A 23,718-nucleotide genomic window follows, 5' to 3' on the forward strand; every position below is an offset into this window, starting at 1 on the left:
TTAAACAGACTTTATCATACGGTCGAGTATTTTCTGTTTTCTATGATGTCATGCAATTCCTGTAAAGCGTACTAGATTATAATGTAGCCTGGGGGATGCATGAGTCGAGTTTCACTAATTAAATTGCTATTCTTGAAACCAACTATTGCGGAAGGGCATGCTCCTATTATTAGTTATTTCCTCTCACTTTATTTCATGCATTAGTAATGCCTAGTGAGTTTGGAGAGTGCTTTTGTGATGTACACTTTTAGCTAATGCACAATGTGCACAGTATATTTTAAGTATAGACTACAGTGGCTGAAAAGCAATATCAAAGAACCTTTCCTGATGTGTTTTAAGACATAACATGCATTTGTCTTATATGTTTTTTTCCACTCTTTAACGCAAGCTTAACCCACTCTCCCTCTTTGGCAATAAAAGCGTAGAATCTGTGAATATGCAAATATTTTTATTTTCCAAACATTTAACTTCAGACAGTCAGACTGGAGCCCTCAAGTTTCTGCATCACACTTCTGTAAATTGTATATTTGGCTACAATTTTCTTCCAACTTGAAGTGATGTCCTTAAATCATGCTTGTTAATGTTGTTCTCTAACTGAGATGAGACAACAGACAGTCAGGACTGCAGAGAAACGTATTGGATCCAGCCTGCTGATGAACACTTAAATCAGTCATACACTGTCAATAACCCTCTAACACCAAAATAACCACTGCTGCCTTTATAGATTACAATTTTATAGTATTTAATTCATTTTTTTTTTCCCTATTTTGTACATATATGTCACTGTCAAAATAAACCCTACACTGTATGTGCAGTATTGGCTGCATACTATGTATAATAACAATAATAACCCAGCCCATGTATCCATTTAGTATTTATTGCTTTGCACTATTTATCTTCTTTTTCACTATTTGTGTGGTAAGATTGATAGCTCTTTCATATGAAGCTTAGCCTTGGCATATAGCATTGAAACATAGGGAATCGTATGCTTGCTTTGTCAAAAGGTAAAAAAAAAAATCCATTTACCAGCACCTCTAAAAAAACAACTTAGTTACATTTAATTTCCACGTGTGTAATGTGTGGAACAACTGAATAGAAACTACAATTCCTGCTTTTTTTTTTTTTTAAAGTGGTTTATTTTTTGGCTGAGAGTAATTAAGTCTTGAATTAAGTTAAATCTCTCCATTAGTTAACCTAGTGAAAGTAAAATAAGTAGTTTTATGTCCTCCTCGAACCTCCTCCAGGTGCAGACTGACACTCAAAATGGTGATTTTCCTGTTTGGTTTCCTATTTTTATGAATGAAGGCGGAGGTGGAGAGCTTTTGTCATGTTCTGGTCCTAACCACCAGGGGGTAGAGCAACATGCAGGATGAATAGCTTCCAATCCCTCTCTCACTTTCAGGGCTGTGTGTGTGTGTGTGTGTGTGTGTGTGTGTGTGTCTGTGTGTGTGTCTGTGTGTGTGTGTGTCTCCCTCACAACATAAAGGCGAGGTTCAAGGGTAAAAAACTTGCAATTCATGGCATGGAGGAGTCAGCGGGCAGCCGCAGCCCTCTGGTCCGAGCTCAGTGAGGTGTTTGAGCAGCAGACCATGAACCCAGTTATCACCGAGCCCAAGCACAGCCTCGTCTAGCTGCTCCACTGCTGTCCTCTTTTTCTTTTGTTACTCTCATTTTTGCTTTTTCTCCTCCTGGGTGAAATCTGATCCAACATCAGTGAGAGGTTTTTTTTTTTTTTTTTTTGTTTATTCTATATCTGGTGAGGTTCAAGCAAATCGTGTGTTTTTGCAGTGTTTTCCTAGAAAGGGGGGGTTGAAAAAGAAAAACACTCTGCTCCCATTGCAACGATTCAGATGCCTTCTGCTTTGAGCCAGAGGGACAACCCCTAAACCCCCGTTTATACACGAGGGACAGACACGCAGACATCTCCGTCATCTCCCACTTCATGAAAAAAGGACGCGTCTCGGTGAAGGTGACCAGAGAACCGACGCGGGATCATGGCAGCTACTTTGTCGGCGGAGGAAGAACAGGTAGGCCTCTTTTACAGGGTCTTTACTGCTTTTCACTGTGTCTAGTCGCCCTTTTTGAATGTCCCAGACCCTCTGCAACCCCCTTCTCTTGTACCTGGAGGTGTTTTTGGCCCCCCAGGAGGAATGCGTAAAAGCGCCGGCTGTGCGTAATGGGGGGTTATTTTGTTGCGAAATGAATGCGTAGCGGAAACATTGTATCGATTTCTGCCGATTGTTTTTGTATTTCCTCTCCCTGCGTCGATGTCAGTTCCTCTCTCTCTCTGAAAGTGTTGCGAAACAGGCCGATATCAGCCCTTTATCAGCCTTTTCTTTCTTCCACGGATGTAGAATATCCATTACTGGGCTTTTAGGAGTTGTTCACCGTGGTATTACTCCGCGAAAGAGTGTGTTTGCAGGGTAAACTTTATGCTTTGTGCTGCAGGGCTAGTAATGCGGTTTTGACACATGTAATCCAGTTTCTCAAATAGGAAATGCATTTTCCATTACTCTAGATGAGCTGCATCTATACTTGCTATAATGTGAGCCCAATAAAGCTGTGAACTTAGTTTGGACAAGTTTCCATTTTGTAACATAACAGCTTATAAAGATTCTGGTATTAAAAACTGAAAGCAGCTAAAAATGTAACCTATACTGTGTGTGTGTGTGTGTGTGTGTGTGTGTGTGTGTGTGTGTGTGTATATATATATATATATCTACACTGTTTTGTTGAGTCATTGCATCAAGCTTTCCAGGTTTATTTATGAAAACAGCAAAAAAAAGCAGCTAAAAATGTAACCTATACTGTGTGTGTGTGTGTGTGTGTATATATATATATATATATATATATATATATATATATATATATATATATATATTCTACACTGTTTTGTTGAGTCATTGCATCAAGCTTTCCAGGTTTATTTATGAAAACAGCAAATGTTCACATTTGAGATGTTGGAACCTGGAAAAGTTGAACTTTTTCTTGTTAAAGTTGTAGATTAACTAGTTTTTATTCACCTATTAGCTCAACAATCATATCAGCTCTAATATTATGTATCTGCACTATGCTTCATGGATTCAGGCCCTGAAGACTTGACTCAGTTTTTGGATTAAAATACCCAAACCGAATCTTTCCAGCCGAACCTGGATTGCTAAACTTATATTTTTTTTAGTGTACTCTTAATACACAAAGTACCAAATGTGTTAGGCTAGGCTACACATAGCTAAAAGTATCTCACTCGATTGTACAGTGAATCCTACCTTCACGAAGGTTTAAATTGTTGTAGCCGTTGATTCAAATTGATGGTCATTTAGAAGCTGTTTAATTGTATTGTGTTCTACTGAGAGGTGTCTCCTATATTTTGACCAGCTCATTTATATCAATGAGGGTAGGCCAGTTAACCCAGTTACCCAGTTAAAGATGCATTAGCACCTCCTTTCAAACAGTTTCTGCAAAAACTGAAATATTATAACATCCATGAAGCTTTAATGAAGGACTGTTGTATCGAACTGTATTAGTCTTAAAGCTATAGCGGCAATACCAAACCATAAGAAATCCAGCCTTAGCAAAGAGACTGTAGTGTCTGTTTTCATACAGAGTCAGCTACTGTGGTGGGAATAATAATCAGCTTGTAGTATCTAGATTTTTGAGTTGATGGAGTTTTTTTTTTGTTTTTTTTTAAAGTCTTCTTTGGTGCTTTGGTCTCTTGCGTGCCTTCTCTGCTCGCTGACTCCTCTCATCATCTGGCCAGCAGAAAGCCTTATCTGGCTACTCCATTTCCTGTGTGAGCCAGGGCCCCCGCTAGGGTACCGGACGCCCTCATTACATCCACAGCCTAGTGGGGGGTGTTTGGGTGGATTGTGTGTGTGTGTGTGCGTGCGTGTGTGTGTGTGTGTGTGTGTGTGTGTTGCAGGGTGGCTCTCTCGGGAGCATGCACGGGTGTAGTGGAACTTCATTCTAAAGGCAGCTGTTAAAAGCATTTCCACTAGACTCGGGGGAAGGGGGAGTTTATGAGTTACAGAGTGCGTTTTGTGTGTGTCTATCATGTGCTTTAGAAAAAAAAAAAAAAAAAACTGTGTGTGTTTGTGTGTGCCTGTGTTTGTGTGTGGTGAGTCTACTCCCAGGAAGCAGTGGAGTGAGAGAAATTGGGGAATAGGGAGAGAGTGACGTCATTGACTTCCTGTTTTGGTATTGACTCGTGCCAAATGGGACTGACTGAAGTGAAGTGGAGCCGCTTGGCAACAGCAGCCCCACATTTGTAAATAGGTTAGCATGGCATCTGTAATCAAACAGATTTTTTGGAAAAACCATGTTAAGGTCAGCCATGAATCCTTTCCTGAAATATAAAGAAGAAGAAATGCATTAGCTCTGTCAAGGTGTAAACATGACACTGCAGTTACCCCCCCCCCACTACTTTCCGTAACCCTTCAATAGAGTCTCTGTCTACTGAGACAATAACACAGTCACCGTGTACATTATGACTCCTGGCTGGAATGTGAATACCGTAGACAGTATGTCAATACTCAGACATTATTTCCTGTAACAAAGGTTTTTTTTATTGTCTTAAGTAAAACAATAGGAAAAAAATCCATTTGTGTGCCAGTAAGCCGGTGCGTACAATGCCATTTCCGTGGCACTGACGCATCAAAATGAAATTCATATATTAATTGATTTACGGCCCATATTTGACAACTTAAAATGGGCATCATGAGAACGGCCTTTAATGGTGGATTAGTGGTAGGCAATATGGTTGGCGTCATCTATCACGGTAAAGGTAGTTTTAAATCATAATAAACACATGCTTCTGGAAATTCAGTTTAGAAACGTTTTTTATAGACAGTTTTCGGCCCTTCCAGTGAATTAAAGGGGACATATCATGCTACTTTTTCAGGGTCATACTTGTATTTTTGGTTTTTACTAGAACATATTTACATGCTTTAATGTTAAAAAATGGTCTGCCTGAATATATCTGTTTTCACCCTCTGTCTGAAACTCTGTTTTAGCGCCTGTCTCTTTAAGCCACCCTCCCAAAAAAAACATAGTCTGCTCTGATTGGCTCGCAAGAAAAATATGTTGCACATTTGCAAAGGTAACTTTCTCAGGCTATGTGCATAATATTCGAATGAGCCGAATGTGACATCTTTTGGATGTTGGGCTATTGGTCAAACAAAACAAGCGACCTGCAGACTTCTGAGTGTTGTGAATGATGGTGGTAAATGGACTAGTACTCGTATAGGGCTTTTCTAGTTTTCTGACCACTCAAAGTGGTTACACTACATATCATTTACCCATTCATACACTGATGGCAGGGCTACCATGCGCAACTAACAGTCACCTACATTCACACACCGTAGGCACAGCTTAAGTGTCCTGCCCGAGACAACATCGACATTGACTACCCGCTCTACCACTGAGCCACAGTCGACCCAACAATCGGAGTAGAGATGATCATTTACCATTTTTATATCTTCCTGAGACTGATTCCTATACCTGAACTTGCTCATCAGCTGTTTCCGAGTAACAATCCAATACAATTGCGTTAAAAACACACAATTCCTTCTTTATTTTTATTTCATTACTGTGAAAGCATCTCCTACAAACAACTGCATTTAATCAAGTTTCTCGCCAACAACTACATTTTACAAGATTACATTTAGACACATGTTGATGATGTTATAATTTACTTTTGCCAAATACTCAGTTTTATTGAATGGAGCTTGAACGCATTGACATTTAACCCAATGCAGCCTCGCTTAACAGTACATGTTAGCTGCGTTATTCAGCCAAGCAGGACTGTGCTGCCCACCGGCTGCTAATAGCTATTGGAAGCATTTCTGATACCGGTATCGGATCAACTCTACTAGGCAGTAGTGAATGACTGAATAAGGGAGTGATTTCGGACACTGAAGCCATCTCCCTGTGGCAGCCATTTTTCTCCAATGTCCTAGTTATCTGGGTCAGGGTTTTAAATCATTTTGGACCCATGGACTTGTTTTTAGGGCTGTTTGGCAAAGAACCAACGACAACTTGATCCACCAACTCGCAGCACAGCATGTTCCCATTGCACTGAACCCAATCAATTACTTATCGACAGTCATTGTCAACATCGCCAATAAACAACCCCGACAACAAACTGGATTATGTAATGTCAGCTGTTTATCGTTTTAAAATGTCTCACTCAGCATTTGAGAACGACAAACCAAGGACCTAAAGAGAGCGGAAAATATAAAGACCTGTGGTCAGGTAGACTGATTCTGTCTGTTTGTATTCATGTCAGGAAGTTTAAGCAGGAATTAAGTGTTTTCAAGAACTTTGAGGAAAATATCTTCTGCTGTATCAGAACTGGATCAAGTCAAGCAAATATTTATGCATCCTCCAGGAATTGAATAAGTCACTCCTCCGCATCGAGTCATCCAATGCGGTCTGGTGTGCTATCACAAAAACAAACTGGTTCATCCTCAAATTCCACTCTGGCGGATATGGCCCCTAGTGCAGAAAAACCAAACAAGACGGGCTTCTCCAGGAACAGAGGGTCACTGCCTCTCCTTAAAAGGCTAAGAGAGAAAGAGCAGCTGTCAAACCATTGAAATCTTGGAAACCCGAGTGTACCTGACAGCAATCTGACAGGAAGTTGTCTTTGGCCAACTCCGATGGATTACCGCTGCACAGTGCGACAACAAAGAGCAGACGGCCCACGTTGGGTGGAACTCGTGGACAAGTCAAGTCCAACACATTTTTATGACTATTAACGACTCTTAAATAGTGGAAAAAAAGATTGGAATACTGCCTTTTGTAAATCAACAAAACTACAAAGTACAGAAACAAAACCTTTTTTCCCAGAAGAAAATCTTTTTCACCTTGTTGACATCATGTTTTCATCTTTCGGCAGTTTTTCTCCGTAAATAATTTGCAATAATAAGACACGGCATTGCTCCGTACAGTCAGTCCTCGTCAGTCTTTTATGTCTTGTTTATCAACCTTGATTATGCGTCAGTGCATCTTGAACCAACTTGAACCAAACCCACTATTAGATGACAGAATCTAATCCAGGAAGTCGACCACTGTCGTTAATCGTCTGAAGCCCTGTGTCATCGTCTTCTTTGTGACTTCCACCAGATCAACGGCACCAACTAATGGCACAGCAAGTGACTACACCCAGTAATCCAATGAAAATCAATAAAAAAGGAGCAATGTTTAAACACATTTAGTAAAACACGTCTTCACTTCTCAGTAGTCTTTTCCAGTGAATTGAGCTGGCTATGCTACAGGACTCGCATGACAACATGTGGTTGTATGTTCAAAGACGGTCTCTGGTGAGTGATGTGGATGACCTCCTTGATCTTTCTCTGGCCCTTCACTGGCTTCTGGTCAATGACTTTGCCCCTTTCTAAGTCAATGCTCCGACCGGTAGTGTTCACAGATGGATGATGTCGCAACTCATCATTTGCTGAAAAAGACCATGAGATGTAGTTAAAACACGTACTGTTTCCCCAAAAGGAATAATGAGTTTAATGTTGTGTATATTTTATACAGAGCTGAAAAGAGACACCTGCTAACACAGTAAAGTATTGGTTAAGTTTTCAAATTGGAACAACAGTATTCTGTCATAGTTTAGTTTTGAGGTCTGAAAGATTGACTTGTTTTAAATTGTCAATATTTTGTGCCAATATTGTAGAATCCGCTCCAAATGATAAGATCCATTCACTACCGCTCTGAAAAGCTCAGGATTCAGACAAAAAAAAAAAAAAAACCCTTCCCATGAGAATCGGATATGAAGCGACCTCAGCCCTGTCAGGTGCAATCATCCCTCATCCCTTGCATATTAAAAGCAGCTGAACGGAGCAGAAGCTGCAGCCCCCCCCGCCCCCTCCTGTCTTTGAAAGCACCGGCTTTCCTGAGGAGAGACAGTGGCATCCTGTCTCGAAGGCTCAGCGCTCCTCAGTGATCGTTTTTGTATTCCTAAAGAGCCGTGGACCCCCTAGAACTTGACTTCCTGTCTCCCATGCATGCCCCGCCGCGGCTGTGCCTCACCAGAGAAGCGGGAGCCTGTGTTTTAAAGTGTGAGCTTTCACTGCCTCCTGTGTCGCCTTTTGACGATTCACTGGGTGCCGACTCGCTCACGCTGCGGGTGCTGAGGGTGGAGGGGGGGTGGGTGTTCCTGAGGGAGTGTAGAAAAAGAGCAGAGGGAAGGACAGGAAGCTCTTGAAAGGCTGCCGGCTAAATGCATAAGTTATTTGCAAGATGGGAGGAAGGCCTTTATGGTAAACACATTTTCCAAAAGTGAAGTGAATTAGATTAGTTGTTTTTGGGGATCTGAACCAGTGTCTGAATGTTGTGTTTGATTTTTTTATTTTTTTTAAAGTGTAAAAACAAAACGAGAAAACACATTTCATAAACTAGTCTTTTTATTAAGTGCCATATTAATAACTGATAATTACTTTCATGCGAAAAGTGTCACTGCAACTGTGTTTAGTCACTCTTACTGCTGTCATAGTGAATATTGGACTTCTGTTCACCAGGTGGCCAGAAAAAGTCTCCAAATGAATTCTCAGTTTTAGCAATAATCCTGCTTTTTTTCCCCCTCACTTTACACTCGCTTTATAAAAAGTGGACATTGTAACATTGTAACAGTTTTCTGTTACTTAACAAAATCCCCTGCTCATCTACATGCTGCAGTTTACATGCCTCACCCCTCAGTTTTACTTGTTCTTTTTCAGCTCAACCATGGACTGTATATTTTATTATTTTTGTCCCTTTCTGGTTTTCAAGAAGTGCCAACGCTTTCCCCAAGATAGCTGTGGTTAACACACGAGTTGAACTAGCTCGGTTTTTGGTTGGCTGCACAAATTACAGTTCACACATTTAATTTTGAACCTCCCTGTGTACGGACAGTCTGTAAACACACGAGCAGTGAGCAGAGCATACAACTCTTTATGAAACGCTATCATAGACGTCTTACCGGGCCTTTAGATTCAAATGTTCTGTGAAGCTGTAGATAGCGCTTCCTCTCAGGAGGATGTATCAAGTTTTTAAAGCCCAGTTTCACTTCCTTTCTGTTTGACCCTTTAGATTATGGGAGCACAACGTTTGTGACCACATCTGTGTTTGTTTCAGGCCACCAGGCAGTTTCTGGAGGAAATCAACAAGTGGACCAGTCAGCATGGAGTGTCGCCGCTGTCCAGGGAATTGGCCGTCAAGTTCCTCATGGCTCGCAAGTTTGACGTCCTCCGAGCCATCGAGCTATTCCACAGCTACAGGGTAAGAATAGACAAGAGAACAAGAGAATCACTTGGATTAAAATTAACCTGCAGCTGTTTATGTGTGCAAAACAGCGGAGCAGTTGTGGTGAAGCCACTTTCTGGTTATTGTTAAACTCATCTGTTCAACAGAGTGGCTAGAAAACAGCTGACAACTTGTCTATATAAATACAGGGCATCTTTTGCACTTGGAGTTTGGAGCTTTCAAAAGACAATTCATATTACTGCTACTGTTACTACCATTTTGCACAATGGCAACAATGCAGTAATGGAGTTTAGGTGCTAATATCAAAACAATATTTATTTTTGCCAAAACGAAGGGTTTGAAGAATAAACATTTAAACCCATTTGTCATTTAATATATTGTGCCAACTTACCTAAAGGCATCAATGTTGAATTAAGAACTTCACTGATGTTGCTAGGTACGCTCCCTCAGTGTTCATAGTCTACATCAAAATGTAAAACAAGAGTTTAACTCTACAATTTGTTAAAAAAAACATATTTTATTGGGGACCCACTCAAATGAGCACCCGTGGTCCTGGGAGCTAAATACATTGAAAACCTATCAACATCAGAGCCTACATACATGATGCCAAAGGTCAGTTAGTTTACTGATTTGGATCAGTAATAACTAAAGTTATAAATGTTACATGTATAATGTTACCAGAAAAGAGATGCCCGTTAGATCGTTGTACGCTGCCAACATGAAAGACTGTTGCGTTTGTCTTTTTTCACGGCTCAGCTCAAGGTCATGCGTGGATGAAGGGAAAACCTCGGTAAAAGTTACGCTCGTTGCTTCTGTCAACTTTAGTCCAACCAAAGTTAACATCAACCCCAAAGCTGCTTGCTTAAACAATGTTGGCCAATTAGAAAGCTATAACGGAGCCAGAAGAGTCATTATGTGAAGGAATAGTTTCAGATGAGCTGACTCCTCTCAAGCAATACCTTCCAGCTTTCTGAAACCTACATTTAGAAACACATCTATCAAGTCTGTCTTAACACTTCCTGTACTTCAACATTATCGAAGGAATCTACACCCACATTGGAACAATCTAATCTCATTATGCAGAATATCAGACATTATTTCCACTTTTTTTTTTTGCATTCTATAAACCTCATTGTGACACGACTGCAAAGTCTGTTGCAAGTTGCCTCTGACATTGAATATGATTATTTCAGATGGAGGAAGTATCTGTTGCAAAGGACAATGAATACAATCAGGACAACATAGGCTAATGTTACATCCTGTATCCTTATACCTGCTGCATTTTGTGTTTTTTTTATGTTGTATATCCACAAAATGCAACAGTATTAAAAGGCCCTTTCAAAATAAAGCATAGCAATCAGACAACACAGTTACCAGAGGTAGAAGGATGGAGGTCATTTAGAGCATCTTCTCCATAACCAATAGCACAGGAACACAAGGTATTTTTCATTAAACAAATGTCTTCAGAAACTGTAACCAAGCAAGAGATTGCCTAAACGGATCCACCAAAAACCCGGTGCCAGACACACACACACACACACACACACACACACACACACACACACACACACACTCTCACACACTTGAGCTGATATACACACCGGGGGAATATTTCAAGATTCAGCATGCAGGCTTATTCAGCTTTCCAGAAAGCGTTGAGCTTATCACGAAATAAGTGCTGCGTCGTCATCAGAAAAGCTCATTGGTTGGCACAGCTGAGGTTACGAGTTTAGTTAAAATGAGGAACATAATGTTTTACAGGGAAGGGTGTGTTGAGGCTGCATGCAAAAAAATATTAAACACAATGTCACATGTAAGTCACATGTAAGAGTTGGATTGTGGTTTGTCTGTGCATTATGTTATTTTTTGCTTTTTTTTTAAGCATAAGAGCTATAAAACATTACTGATCTCCCTTTTGTTTCCTGTGTGTTTGCTATGCTCTTGACCACCTCCCCGGGGAGAACCATACATTGAAACTAGACTTGGTTTCGAACATGCATTTGAGCTAGCTGTATATCTTTAAGTATCTGCTGTAGGGAAGTTGAGAGGCCGACCGACTGTGTGCCTCAGCGTCGCAGAGAAAAGAAGTCGGCTCACTACATATCACTGAAAGAGCAGTTGGTGACCTTGGTGATATTATTACCATCAAACCGGAAAATGATGATCAAGATGAAACCTCCAGGGCAGCGCCAGTGGATCAGACTGCAGGTCTCATTAACTTTATGATCTGAAAATAACATCTAGATAATAACGTAATCAAGGCCCTCTCCTCCGATCACGTAATAACTACCAGGGAGTCAAGGAAAATGTCTCATTTGTCCCTAAACGGTCCACACTGCTGCAATGTTCGTTCTGGCCGAATTTGAACATACAAAATGGGGTCTAACTGCTCAAATCTGCTGCAGTTTATCGACTGCAGCAACCTGAACGTTCGCAGACATCTTGCACAGACTGTTATGACCTGAATGGCTTTGAGACGGGGCAGGATTTGGTCTCCTACCTCTTTAGTAACGTTGCTTTAATCACCCAGGAAAGGTACCTTATTTCTGCAATGAATAGTTGGCCTGCATTAACCCGACTCATTCATGAATGCCTCGACTGTGACTTTGAGAAGGATTAGACTCCCCTGCCACGCCACGGTTCATTTAACTCGGTTTAATGCTGCGTCAGCAACAGGACAGAGGCTGGGGACAAGTCATTTGTCAGAACAAACAAAGGGGGAAAGTTTCCAGTGAAGTCTTTGGTCGGGGGGGAGGGGTGTACAAACAGGCACTTGGATAAACAATTAAGTGCCACTTATACAAAATAAATATATATTTATTTTGTTTTAGTGCTGCAGTTACTTCCTGGGGTTGCAACCAGCAGAGATTCCAGGAAGCTACTGCGCCCGACAAAGAGCTAGTCCAGCAAGTAACCCCTCAAAACATGGCAACATGTCATTGTTACCCTTCGGTTTTTGCACGGATATAAATAAAGAGATATAACATGTTGATTATTGAACTTAAGAGGTGTTGTTAAGTGGATTTCCTTGATTCCATGCGAATCGAACTTGACATTTGTCAGACATTTACCTTTTTGTTTCAGTAGCATCAATCATTCTCCTGACATGGCTTCTGAATCTCAGTTGTCAGGTACACGTCTGATATTAAGGCATCATGTCGATCTGCAGAACTGACATTATTTGGAATATGGCTGCCCTCCAGCATAATATACCCGTAGTTGTTTTTTTTTTTTTTACCTGCTTATATCTGTACATGTTAGTCTTTATGTCATATTTGTTCCATATAGCCAATAACACATGACTGACTACAAAAATAATCTTAAAAGATGAAGGAATATGAGAGCTGTAGTAAGTGTGAAATCAGTAGAAGTAGCTTCCATCATGTTTTCTCGATCAAATGGAAAAGCTTTTCTAAAAAACAAACTCTGTTAAAATAAGAGGGAGTGAAATTATGGTGAAATTATTTTGGGTTTGATGCCGTCTCTCCTCCAGGTATGTTAGGTTTGTCCTATATTTATCACTGGTTAAGATTATTTGTATAGCCCTTAATAACAGTTCAGGGTCTACATTATTTAAAAGAAAAATAAATACAAGGGAAAAGGTGACTCCCATGCTTGGCCCTTTTTTTTTTGAATTATTTCAAGAAACTCCCACACAACCTCCTTGGAGGTGTTGGGACAAAGAGGGGAATGGAAACCTTGCAGAGAGGGATCCTCCTGGCAGGAAAAGGCAGGCGGGTAGTCGTCCATTGTTCACAGAGAGGAATTCACCTCAAAGTGACGGCCCGTTCTAGTTGCTCCACGGCCTGACTTCACCTGCTGTGATCTGTTTTTCTTCAGGAAACGCGTCTTAAAGAAGGAATCGTCAGACTTCAGCCTCAGGAAGAACCTCTGCGCTCTGAGCTGCTCAGCGGAAAATTCACCGTGTTGGTAAGAGAGGGGGTTTTTTTTTTTGTTTTGTTTTTTTAACATCCTCTACAGTTGGTGTCCCTTGACTGGGAAAGTTCAGTCATTTGTCATAATAGAAAACAATTAAAGGATTAGTCTGGCGATATTTGTTTACTTATTGTAAACACATGAAGAGACCAAAACCAACGGTGAATTAATCCTAAATCAAGTATTGTTTGTGTATCCTCAAATACAGCTTATTCCTTTTGTACCATAGACCTCCATTGTTGTCCAAAAACTATTGAGAACATGTGACCAATGAGAAAGATTGTTGCATGTTCTTTCATTATTATAATAAATGGGTTTTTGTTTTTGTTTTTTTCGGGGTTGATCCCACATAACCCTGTCTTGCTGCTAGCTTACTTGTTTTCACTAGATCCCCAAATGCGTATTATTCCGCAGCTGAAAATAGTCCCCAACAAACGCACTATGTACCCTTGTTTGAGCTCTTTTAGAAAATGAATTAGCCTTTCTTTTAAGTTAAACCATGACCTGTTTTTAATAATTTAAACCAAGTCAGAAAATATTGAGACATGTTTTGCTTGTTTTTTTTTTTTTTTTTCAAGGGATTCAAGAAGATTAAAATATAGAATTCCAAAAATGTTGGTTCTTCTGGACTTGGCAAGGAAGTAGCATGGCTTGAAGGTCAATCAATCAATAACTTACGCATGAAAGGACCCCAACTTGCTATAGTAATGAGCTAACTTTTCATTGACAAGAAAGGTTTAGGGTGCAAATTCCGAAAACAAGTTCTAATAATGAGGAATTAAGGTTATTTTAAGGGTGCAAGTTATTGATTGACTGATGTGCCAAGTGGATTTCCTGTGCCAGATAAATTTAGCCTTCTGTCAGCCAAATCACAACCATAGCACACACACACACACACACACACACACACACACACACACACACACACACACACACACACGCTCCCACTCTCCTGCGTTTCCCTTCTTCCTTCCCCGTTGACGTGCCATAGTGGCATTGATGCTGCACATCCTCCTGTCTGACGTCGGAGGTCTCCAGCCTCAGCAGCGGGCTTCATATCCTGCCTGAGGTATTTTTAGCCCCTCTGTGCCCGAGAACACAGGCTTATTTGCTTACAAAGGACGGCTCGGTGCGGCTTCATTCACAAGTGAAGAGCATCTAGTTCTCTTGACACCAGCTGCCTAAACACTGATCGGGTCTGACATGAAAAATATGATCCGTGTCCCTGTCAGGATGAAAAAAAAACAACAACCCAGAGCTGTAAGACCTGCAGTGTCATGACAAGAATCGTTCCTCCTGTTGAATTGTTGACAGCCAGTAACCAGCATATGAACTTAAGTGCCCCCCTGTGGTCATTGTTCATTACATTTATTTTTGCAGAGCTTCCATTTGACTGCCTTTTATTGTCACACTTTAAAACGAGCCCCAGTTAACTCCTGAAAGAAGCAATAGATTTCTATAAAAAAACACATCTGTCCAATACATCCTAATTCATGCATCTAATGAAAAATCCATTCATTATTGGAGATGCAGAAAAAAACAGAGAAACGTATCCAATGCCTATCAACAGTTCAGTACAGTTTGAGTTGGTAGTGGAAAGGGGCCAAACATATCACACTAGACTGAATGCTACTATAACCTGTGAGTCTCGTGTGTTCCAGAGTGTACGGGATCCTTCGGGGGCCTCCATCGCCTTGTACACGGCCAAACTGCACCACCCCAACAAGACAGGCAACCATGTGGTGCTTCAGGCCCTCTTCTACCTCCTGGATCGGGCCGTGGAAAGGTGAGTGGTATTAATGAAACGTTATATGACCAACGCTGGGCATCCAGTCTCCCCTGCATTAATACATCCTGCTTTAGCATCAGAATCTGGTGCAGTTTTTGACTTAATCTAGAAACCTTACCAAAAATATCACCCAATTTATTTCCAAGTGGGTTAGTTTTCCTTGAGGGAATCCTGAACATGTAATTTGACTATTAAAAGACAGCTTGTACTGTCTTCTATACTATATTTTTGAAGCGTTACTTCAATTTGCTGTCCATTCGCTTGCATTTGCCTGCATAAGTGAGTTGTTAACTGTCAGGATACCAAAAACATTAACAGAGAAATCTCACCCACAGCTTTGAGACCCAAAGGAATGGCTTGGTGTTCATCTACGACATGGCGGGCTCCAACTACACAAACTTTGAGCTGGACCTGAGCAAGAAGATACTCAACCTGCTTAAGGTGGGATTTACAGTGTTTCATTTTACATAACCACATTAAATGCTTTTATACATGTAGAGTAAAGGCCAAACAAAGTCAAATATCCTCAAAAATGAGATGCATTATCCTCAAAAATAGTGTTTTTTTTCACAGAATTAGATGTAGATTTACTCATTGTAAACACGACTACACATATTGAAGGAGGTTGGTTGGATTATCTGTCATTGTTAGTTGAGTTATTTCCTTCTTCCTGCTTGGAAGCCGATTTGATTAAAACGGGATTGGTGTCTTCTCGGAATTGAATACCTGTCCAAAGGGCAGGAATAATGGCTCACCCACTGAGTTGACAAGCATAAGATTTTTTTAATCCACACTCCATGGCTGTCTAATACTCCGATGTAGGCATACTTGCAGGTACCTGCCAAAATAAGCACCACTTTAAGTGATTTGTGCTTTAAGGATCTAGTAGTATGTCATCCGAAGTCAATAACACTGACACTTCTGTGGCCACATCGGCATCAACTGCATTTATTTTCTTCCCACATATTGATCCAAAAATTGACTGTAGTGGTAGAGTTGTGCTCGTCAGATTCAGTTAATGCTGTATATACTAGAGTACCACAATACAAAGTGAAATAGAACTGAAAGATGGAGAGCTTCTGTGAGTATTTTGAGGATAACGTTAACATACATGAACATGGTTATCCAAGTGTGCTTCCACGCCTGTAGTTGGGTTCATTTGGTCTGGAACCAAGGGAAAGGGGGGTCCACATGGGGGATTCAAAGTCCGGTGACTGTGTGAAGTTTATGCAGCACTTTAATGTTTCTGATGTGGATATTTATGTTATTTGGTTTCACAAAGCTCACAAAGAAATAAGTGGCATTATTATTATTAGTAGTATTATTAGTATTATTATTATTAGTCATTATTCATAACGTGGTAGGTTGGCAGTCTAACAGCTAGGGACAGGAATGTACAAAAGATCACCCATGCAAATTTCCGGAGCAGATTTCACAATCTGCAAGACAGATTTATTATTAGTTTGGCTTTTGTGTCTGCTTTGTTTGCTTTCACACCACAAACGAACCGCATCAGAGTTATTTTAAGCCAAACTAAAAGTGTTTGGTATGAAAGCACCCTTAAATCTGGACTGTCACAGAAGAATGAAATAAATCCTGTTGAATCTGATACACATTGTGGTTTGTTATAAGTTGTGTTCTGTCTCTCTCCACCAGGGGGCGTTCCCCGCCAGGCTGAAGAAGGTGCTGATTGTCGGGGCCCCTGTTTGGTTCCGAGTGCCCTACAATCTGCTCAGCCTGCTCCTCAAGGAGAAACTGAGGGAGAGGGTAAATGGAGGAGCTCATTTTTTCCTAACACTGTTTTGTGATGATGCTTTGTTAAGTGTTTTAAAAAATTCTGTTCAGTTTTATCTGGAGTGGCATACATCGAGTGAGCAGGCAATTCAGTGTCATTGATTGTTGCAAATGATTATTGGATTAGGGGGTTCTCTTTTACCACTAATCCACCCCGCTGCATCCTACTTCCTGTGATGTTAACGCTTCAATCACATGAGTCGATCGCCCGGCCTACTTTACTGGCCCTGAATAATTTCATTAGTATGGATTTCTTGAGGGTCACCTGACGGTCTACTGTAAATTGTGTTTCAGGATTATTCATGCAATCCAGGAAATAAAAATGTAAAAAAACAAATATTGATTTCTAGTCACGAATGTCAGCCCTCCAGGAAAGGATTCCATAGTTGACTGCATGTTTTACCATGTGAACTTATTCACATCCAATCAGAAGGTCGGTGGTTCGATACCCGGCTTCGGCAGTCGATGTGTCCTTGGGCAAGACACTTAACCCCAAGTTGCTCCCGAAGGCTTGCCATCGGTGTGGACTGGATGTTGCATGAATGTTAGTTAGAGTCTGATGGTGGCACCTTGCATGGTAGCCTGTCATCAGTGTGTGAATGGGTGAATGATATGTAATATACTACTGACTGTAAGTCGCTTTGGATAAAAGCGTCTGCTAAATGACTGTAATGTAATGTAACATCTGTCGCTCCCTTTTCTCTTCAAACTCCAGGTTCAGATGGTGAAAATGGCCGAGCTGCGCCAACACCTCCCCAGAGACTGTCTCCCCCAGCACCTCGGCGGCCTGCTGCCTCTGGAGTCGTACAGCTGGAACCAGCAGCTGCTGGCGGGCCAGAACGGCCGGGTAGACCCGGTGGACGAGCTGGTGGGCATTCCCGTGGAAGACGCCTCCATTCACGTCCCGGGACCCGAGTCCATGCGCCCGCAGGAGCTGCTGACTCACCTCGGCAGGCTTCAGCGCTCGGGCATCCATCAGGAGTACGAGGAGCTCCGTAAAGAGCCGCTGCCTGGAACCTTCCACTGTGCACAGTGAGTCCACAGCAGCAGACATAACGTCAGGAGCATTGGAGTTTCATTGCAAACATGAGATTATTTCTCAAAACAAGGAATTCTATAAGAATTCCAAAAGCAATTAACTTGTTTCCATTTTGCTGGGAACTATTAAGGATTACTCTCTAAATCCTAGTTTAGACTTCTTGTGTTCATGGGGTGAATAATTATTGTGGACTCAAGGTCACACTACCATCAGATGCAGGTGAAATGCTAAGTGCTGCTTCAGTGCTCAAACAATTAATTAATAACTTGATTAACAGAAAACTAATACGCAACAAATGCCAACGATTTGATGGTTTCATCTTCTTAAATGTGAGGATTTGATCTTTTTCATGTGGATAGGAAATGGATTTTGCACTGTTGGCTGTTTTAAATCAAGCAATCTTTCTAGCAAACTGGCTACTGAATAAGTGTCATTGGTACAATTTGGTATTATCTGTCAACAGATTAGCTTACAACCAGGAGAGGAATCGCTATGGAGACGTGCTGTGCCTTGATCAAACAAGAGTTCGTTTGAAACCCAGAAGGAACGAGGTGGGGGGTTTATTTTTTTTTTAATTAATTTTTTAATCTGCACATTACAGTTGTCATTCAAATGAAAAGATCGATGTGCCAGTTCCACTCTTGATCACTGTCAGCTGCCCAGAAATGTGCCAAGCTTCAACATGTCGAATGGCTGCTACACCAACTGTATTCTGATTTAATAGCAGCTGGTATTTGTCCAGAAAGTGTAAAAAAATAATAATTATTCGGGTTTGTTTACTCTTCTTAAATATTTGAATGCTCCATCAGCCCCATGTAAACAACTGAGCTGTACATTCTCAATCACGTCATAGTGAGTTTCACCTTTTAGTATTTTGTTTACTTCGATTTTTGTATCAAAGCTTTATTGTTCCCACAGAGATCCGACTACATCAATGCAAGCTTCATGGACGGCTACAAACAGAGGAATGCATACATTGGTACTCAAGGTATGATAACTGTCGCATATTTTTAATGCTCCCTGGATTGTTGAAGTATTTAATGAGGTACTTAAAAATTAATTTGTGTGTATAGATGGATACATGGATGGTTAAAGGGATTTAAGGAAATCAAAATGTCACTAAAATTAACTAAATTTGATTTGCCAAGGGGGAAAAACTGATACATGGTTGCAAATTAAGTTCACACTGACTTTTTACAAACTAACCAAGAGGAATAAACATGAAGTTATACAGACCGACGGGTAACTAGCTGTTTTGACGAACGTCATCCATCATCATCAGGACCCACGTTGGGAGATCACATTTCAGTGACTGACAAAAGTTTATGCAGCACTTTAATGCTTCCAATGTGCACATTTAAATTTTTTGGTTTCACAAAGCTCACTAAGAAATCAAGAGTATAAACTTTATTAGTATTATTAGACTGCAAATGAATGATAGCTGGTCTCATGTTTGGTTTCACTACCATGTCAAAAAGTAATGGTTGTCTTTGGTAGAATAAGCTGCTGTTGGTTCACTGATCACTGACTGAACTGAAGTCATTTGAATGTGCTTTGAATCTCCTGTCGTGCTTGTGCAGGACCACTGGAAAAAACCTACGGGGACTTCTGGAGAATGGTCTGGGAACAAAACATGCTTGTTATTGTCATGACAACCAGGTAATCTGAGCTGATTTTTTTATTTTTTTTTATTTATTTATGTCAAATATAAATCTATAATTTTCACTTTTTAGGTCAGTTAGAATTACAACTGTGACTTTAATTCATTTTACCAAATATGTCCGGTCTCTGTGCTGCAGGACAGACGAGGGCAGTCGGAGGAAGTGTGGACAGTATTGGCCTCTGGAGGAAGGGGGGCAGGAGGTCTATGGTCACATGGCAGTGGTCAACCAAAGGGTGGACCACCACACCCACTACAACCACACCACCCTCGAACTGCACAACACTGAGGTACAGCCATGGACCATGTGAATGTGTAATTCAAAAAGAAAAGTGCACACCGGGGAGATTTTTCATGTAGCAAAATATTCAGTTTGTCAACGGAAAGCATACTATAGGTGCAAACATGCAAAGTAGAATCAAAGATGTTTTTCAGTTTTTCCTGAATGGTTAAAGTGAGATCCATCCTCAATTTGCACAGAGCCAAGTTTGTTTCCAGTCTTTACTTCATGCTCCTCTAACTCTTGGAGAATAAGCAAGTTATCATATTCCCTAAAATATCAAACTATTCCCGTTTTACTCAAGCTACACTTCAAGCGTGTACAAGAAGCATGCAACTAAAACCACATTTTCTCCATTCAGACTTGTGAACAGAGACAAGTGAGTCATTTCCAGTACCTCAGCTGGCCTGACTACGGCGTTCCCACCTCGGCAGTGACTCTCATCGACTTCCTGGGAGCTGTGAAGAGACAACAGAGGAAAATGGTGAAGGCTTTGGGACTCCAGTGGGCGGGCCACCCACAGGGACCCCCGATGGTGGTGCACTGCAGTGCAGGGATTGGGAGAACAGGTGAGATCCTGAGATTGTTTAAACCTGAATTTGCATCATATTCTGTAAAACGGTATCAAACATTGTGCTTTATTAGTCAGATTTCGTATTTTTTAGCAATGGATTATGGAAACGCCGTTACCGATAATTTAACTCACATGACTGATCAGCTGTTTTTGCTGTCAGCGTCTTTACAGATATGTATTTATATTGTCTTTGTTAAAACGAACTGAACAATTGAACGAAAACAAACCTGTTGTCAATAATCCCTAAAAAGTGTGGCTGCTAACGAGCCCTGTTGCTTGCAGGTACCTTCTGTGCGCTGGACATCTGTCTGTCCCAGTTACAGGACGTCGGCTCACTAAATGTTTGCCAGACTGTGCGACGCATGAGAACACAGAGGGCCTTCAGCATTCAAACCCCGGACCAGTACTACTTCTGCTACAATGCCATTTTGGAGCATGCCCAAAGGCAGGGCCTGCTCCCGGCCAATCAGTGAGCTTCAGCCCCGACTTCCCCCAATTAATCCACGAGCCCTGAGATTTCTGCAGTCAATCTGTTAACCCCAAACTGTGTTGTGTGACCAATTTGTGAGACCGGGACCGGGTCTTTTGAAACTAGGGCCGTTCTTCATTGGCAGGTCGACCAAGATAAGACAAGACGGTGACAAGAAAAAGGCTTGAGAGGTGACATCATGATGTTTCAGTGTGATAACATTCTCGCTTCCAACAATGTGACATTTTGTTTGTGCCGAACATATCTCAGACAGTACGTGGTGACGTGAACAAACTGCTCCTGTGCTGTGCAGGTTTGTGGTCTGTGGTCGGGCACATTGGGTGCAGTGATCGAGGTAATGTTCATTAACCTTTTTGTATATTTATTTACCACTTCAAACCAACGGTTTAGGGGACCTTAAAGGAGTAGTTCACCCCAAAATAAAAATGTAATCATTATCCACTCATGCCATATTGATTTTAATTCCACTAAACTTTGTATGACTGCAAATAAATATGACTTTGAATTGCATTTCAGTCAAAGTCAGTCAGGTTAACATGGCAATTGTGCACCAAAAAGGTTACTTTTCTCCTCACAGCTGCTGGGGTTTATATTTTAATTTTTTTTAATAGTCAAATAAATGCCCCATAGGCATAATTACTGAACACAGACAATATCTTGATCAGATGCATGAAGTAAGCACAAAAACATAATATAACAGTTTTGAAAAGATCTGAGATGGAACCACAGTAGCTATCTTATCGGTTTTTTTTCTAATATAAATATACAAATTGTATTTATTGCAATCATAAGTAACATAGACGAAAGTACGACTGTTTTCATTTTGGGGTGAAATGAGCCTTTAACTATGTAAACCCATTTTTTAAATTCCAAATAGGGAGCTTGATCTCAACTGTCATGCGACAATAATGGATTTTAAGTGAGCTTAATAGTTTTTACACCTCCTGTGTCCAGGAATTATTGAGTAGTGCATTTTAAGCACATGGTTAATGTCACGTAGATGGTACGAGCTAGTCTCAGGAGTGTCATACTGAACACGAGGAGGGGAAACTGCTCAAAACAGTTTAGTCAGAAAGTCTTTTGTCAAGAAGTTGTTGTTATTCCTTTTGAAGTTGCATGATGCATTCTCCTCTGCCTTAGAAAAAAAAAAAAGAAAAAAAAAAAAAACTCAGTAAAGGGGGGTAAAGCACATCCACAATGATCAGGCTGTAAACTCCTACATGGCTGTTACATCACCACTGTGATCACTCATTTAATTGCTGTCCATATGAATTCCTCTTTAGTTTTTTTTTTCCTTTTGTTTTTCCAAATGTATCCACTGACCTTCCATCTCCCTAAACTGAGATTTTCTAATTTATACAAACAGTGACTAGTGTCTCTATGCTATGTCCGCCTTTGCTCACTAGCAGTGCCATCATGCTTACGTGACTGTGGGAATGTATCGCTGACCACACACACACACACACACACACACACACACACACACACACACACACACACACACACACACACACACACACACACACACATTTAGAGCAGTCTGCAGTGACTACGCCATCGAAGCGAACATCTGTGGAAGTCATCGGTTAAGACCTCACGAGTAGTGCAATACTTCCTGTTTTGTTTTATTTACACCAATCATGTCTTAGCACTTTCAGATAACTATTCCCAATGCGCCATGGTGATAGGATAGGATGACGCATAAAAACGTAATTCTGTAGGTCTACATGTGATGCTGGGATAACTTGATTGTTAAACTTAGTAATTCTGAGATATAAAACATTTAGTGACATTTTGGACTTGCTGTACACATCTGCATAGAGCTTTATCAGGAGAAATCAAGAGGATTTGTACAGGGAAAGCCAGAAATGAATGATAGAGTAGGCGAATAAGCATGCACAAATCTGTGCCTACACCCTACAGTGTCCTTCTTGAGAGACACCTGAGAGTCAGAGATTTTGTCCGAAGTATATTTTCATTATTATTGTGTTACTTTAAGTTCTACAGACTGTGGTTGTAATCAGTGCTTTCATCTGGTCCCCAGTATCTTGCCATTATTATAGAGTACATGTACAAAAACTGAGTGTCTGTGTGTCATATACGTTGCATTATGTTGTTGCCGGGTGAAAAAAGAAAAATGTGTTCTTTGCTACAGAATTCATATTGAATTTGCTTGTGGTGAAGCATTTTTAAGTCTGCCATCCTCATGCACTCTGATTTTAGAAATATTTTTTTCCTTTCAATGACGGACACAAAATGTGCCCTATTTTATTTTTCTATTGTATTCAACAACTGTTTTCATACGATTACCCAGGATATACAGTTATCTACATTAATTTTATATTTGTTCTATTATAACCTCTTACTTTATCATTCGTATGACTATTGAATCGAGCTATACTGTATTAAATACAAACTATGTCAACGTATACATTCGTAGAGGTGTGTTTTTTGGCTTACTTAGCTGATTTATTGGTACTTTAATGTTACTTATTTTCCATTAAGAGTTCATTGATTATGGTATTTTTAATTTGGCAATTACAGTTTGACAGTCGAGTATACTATCAAACATTTATTGAGAATTCAAGACGGGTATAAAGAAAGAGTTTAACCCTGTAAAGACAAAAAGGGTTAAAAAAAAATGTAGTTCATAGTGGCCTGGGAACGCCTCGGGGTCCCCCAGGAGGAGCTGGAAAGTGTTGCTGGGGAGAAGGACGTCTGGAGGACCCTCCTTAGCTTGCTGCCCCCGCGACCCGGCCCCGGATAAGCGGAAGGAGATGGATGGATAGTTCATAGTATTGGTGCATGTACTCTAATAAGTAGTCACTCCAAAAATAGTAGTTTCATAAACTACTCATGGAAAGAAGGGTTTTTATTCCACATCAAAGTTAGACGAAAAGGCTGAAT

The 23,718-nt window shown here is 40.7% G+C and overlaps 1 protein-coding gene across 1 annotated transcript; it reads left to right on the forward strand.

Moving 5' to 3' along the window:
• The first annotated feature begins 1,756 nt into the window (after positions 1–1,756).
• Positions 1,757–21,972, forward strand: ptpn9a (protein tyrosine phosphatase non-receptor type 9a). Its single transcript, XM_054619541.1, has 13 exons — positions 1,757–2,027; positions 9,121–9,264; positions 13,090–13,179; positions 14,847–14,971; positions 15,310–15,415; positions 16,631–16,741; positions 17,484–17,800; positions 18,271–18,358; positions 18,726–18,795; positions 19,388–19,466; positions 19,607–19,757; positions 20,109–20,316; positions 20,604–21,972. The coding sequence occupies exons 1-13, from the start codon at positions 1,995–1,997 to the stop codon at positions 20,792–20,794; spliced, it is 1,713 nt and encodes a 570-aa protein (XP_054475516.1). The 5' UTR covers positions 1,757–1,994; the 3' UTR covers positions 20,795–21,972.
• The last annotated feature ends 1,746 nt before the right edge of the window (positions 21,973–23,718 follow it).

This window comes from Anoplopoma fimbria, chromosome 19 (assembly GCF_027596085.1).
Source record: "Anoplopoma fimbria isolate UVic2021 breed Golden Eagle Sablefish chromosome 19, Afim_UVic_2022, whole genome shotgun sequence".
In the NCBI taxonomy this organism is placed as follows: domain Eukaryota; kingdom Metazoa; phylum Chordata; class Actinopteri; order Perciformes; family Anoplopomatidae; genus Anoplopoma; species Anoplopoma fimbria.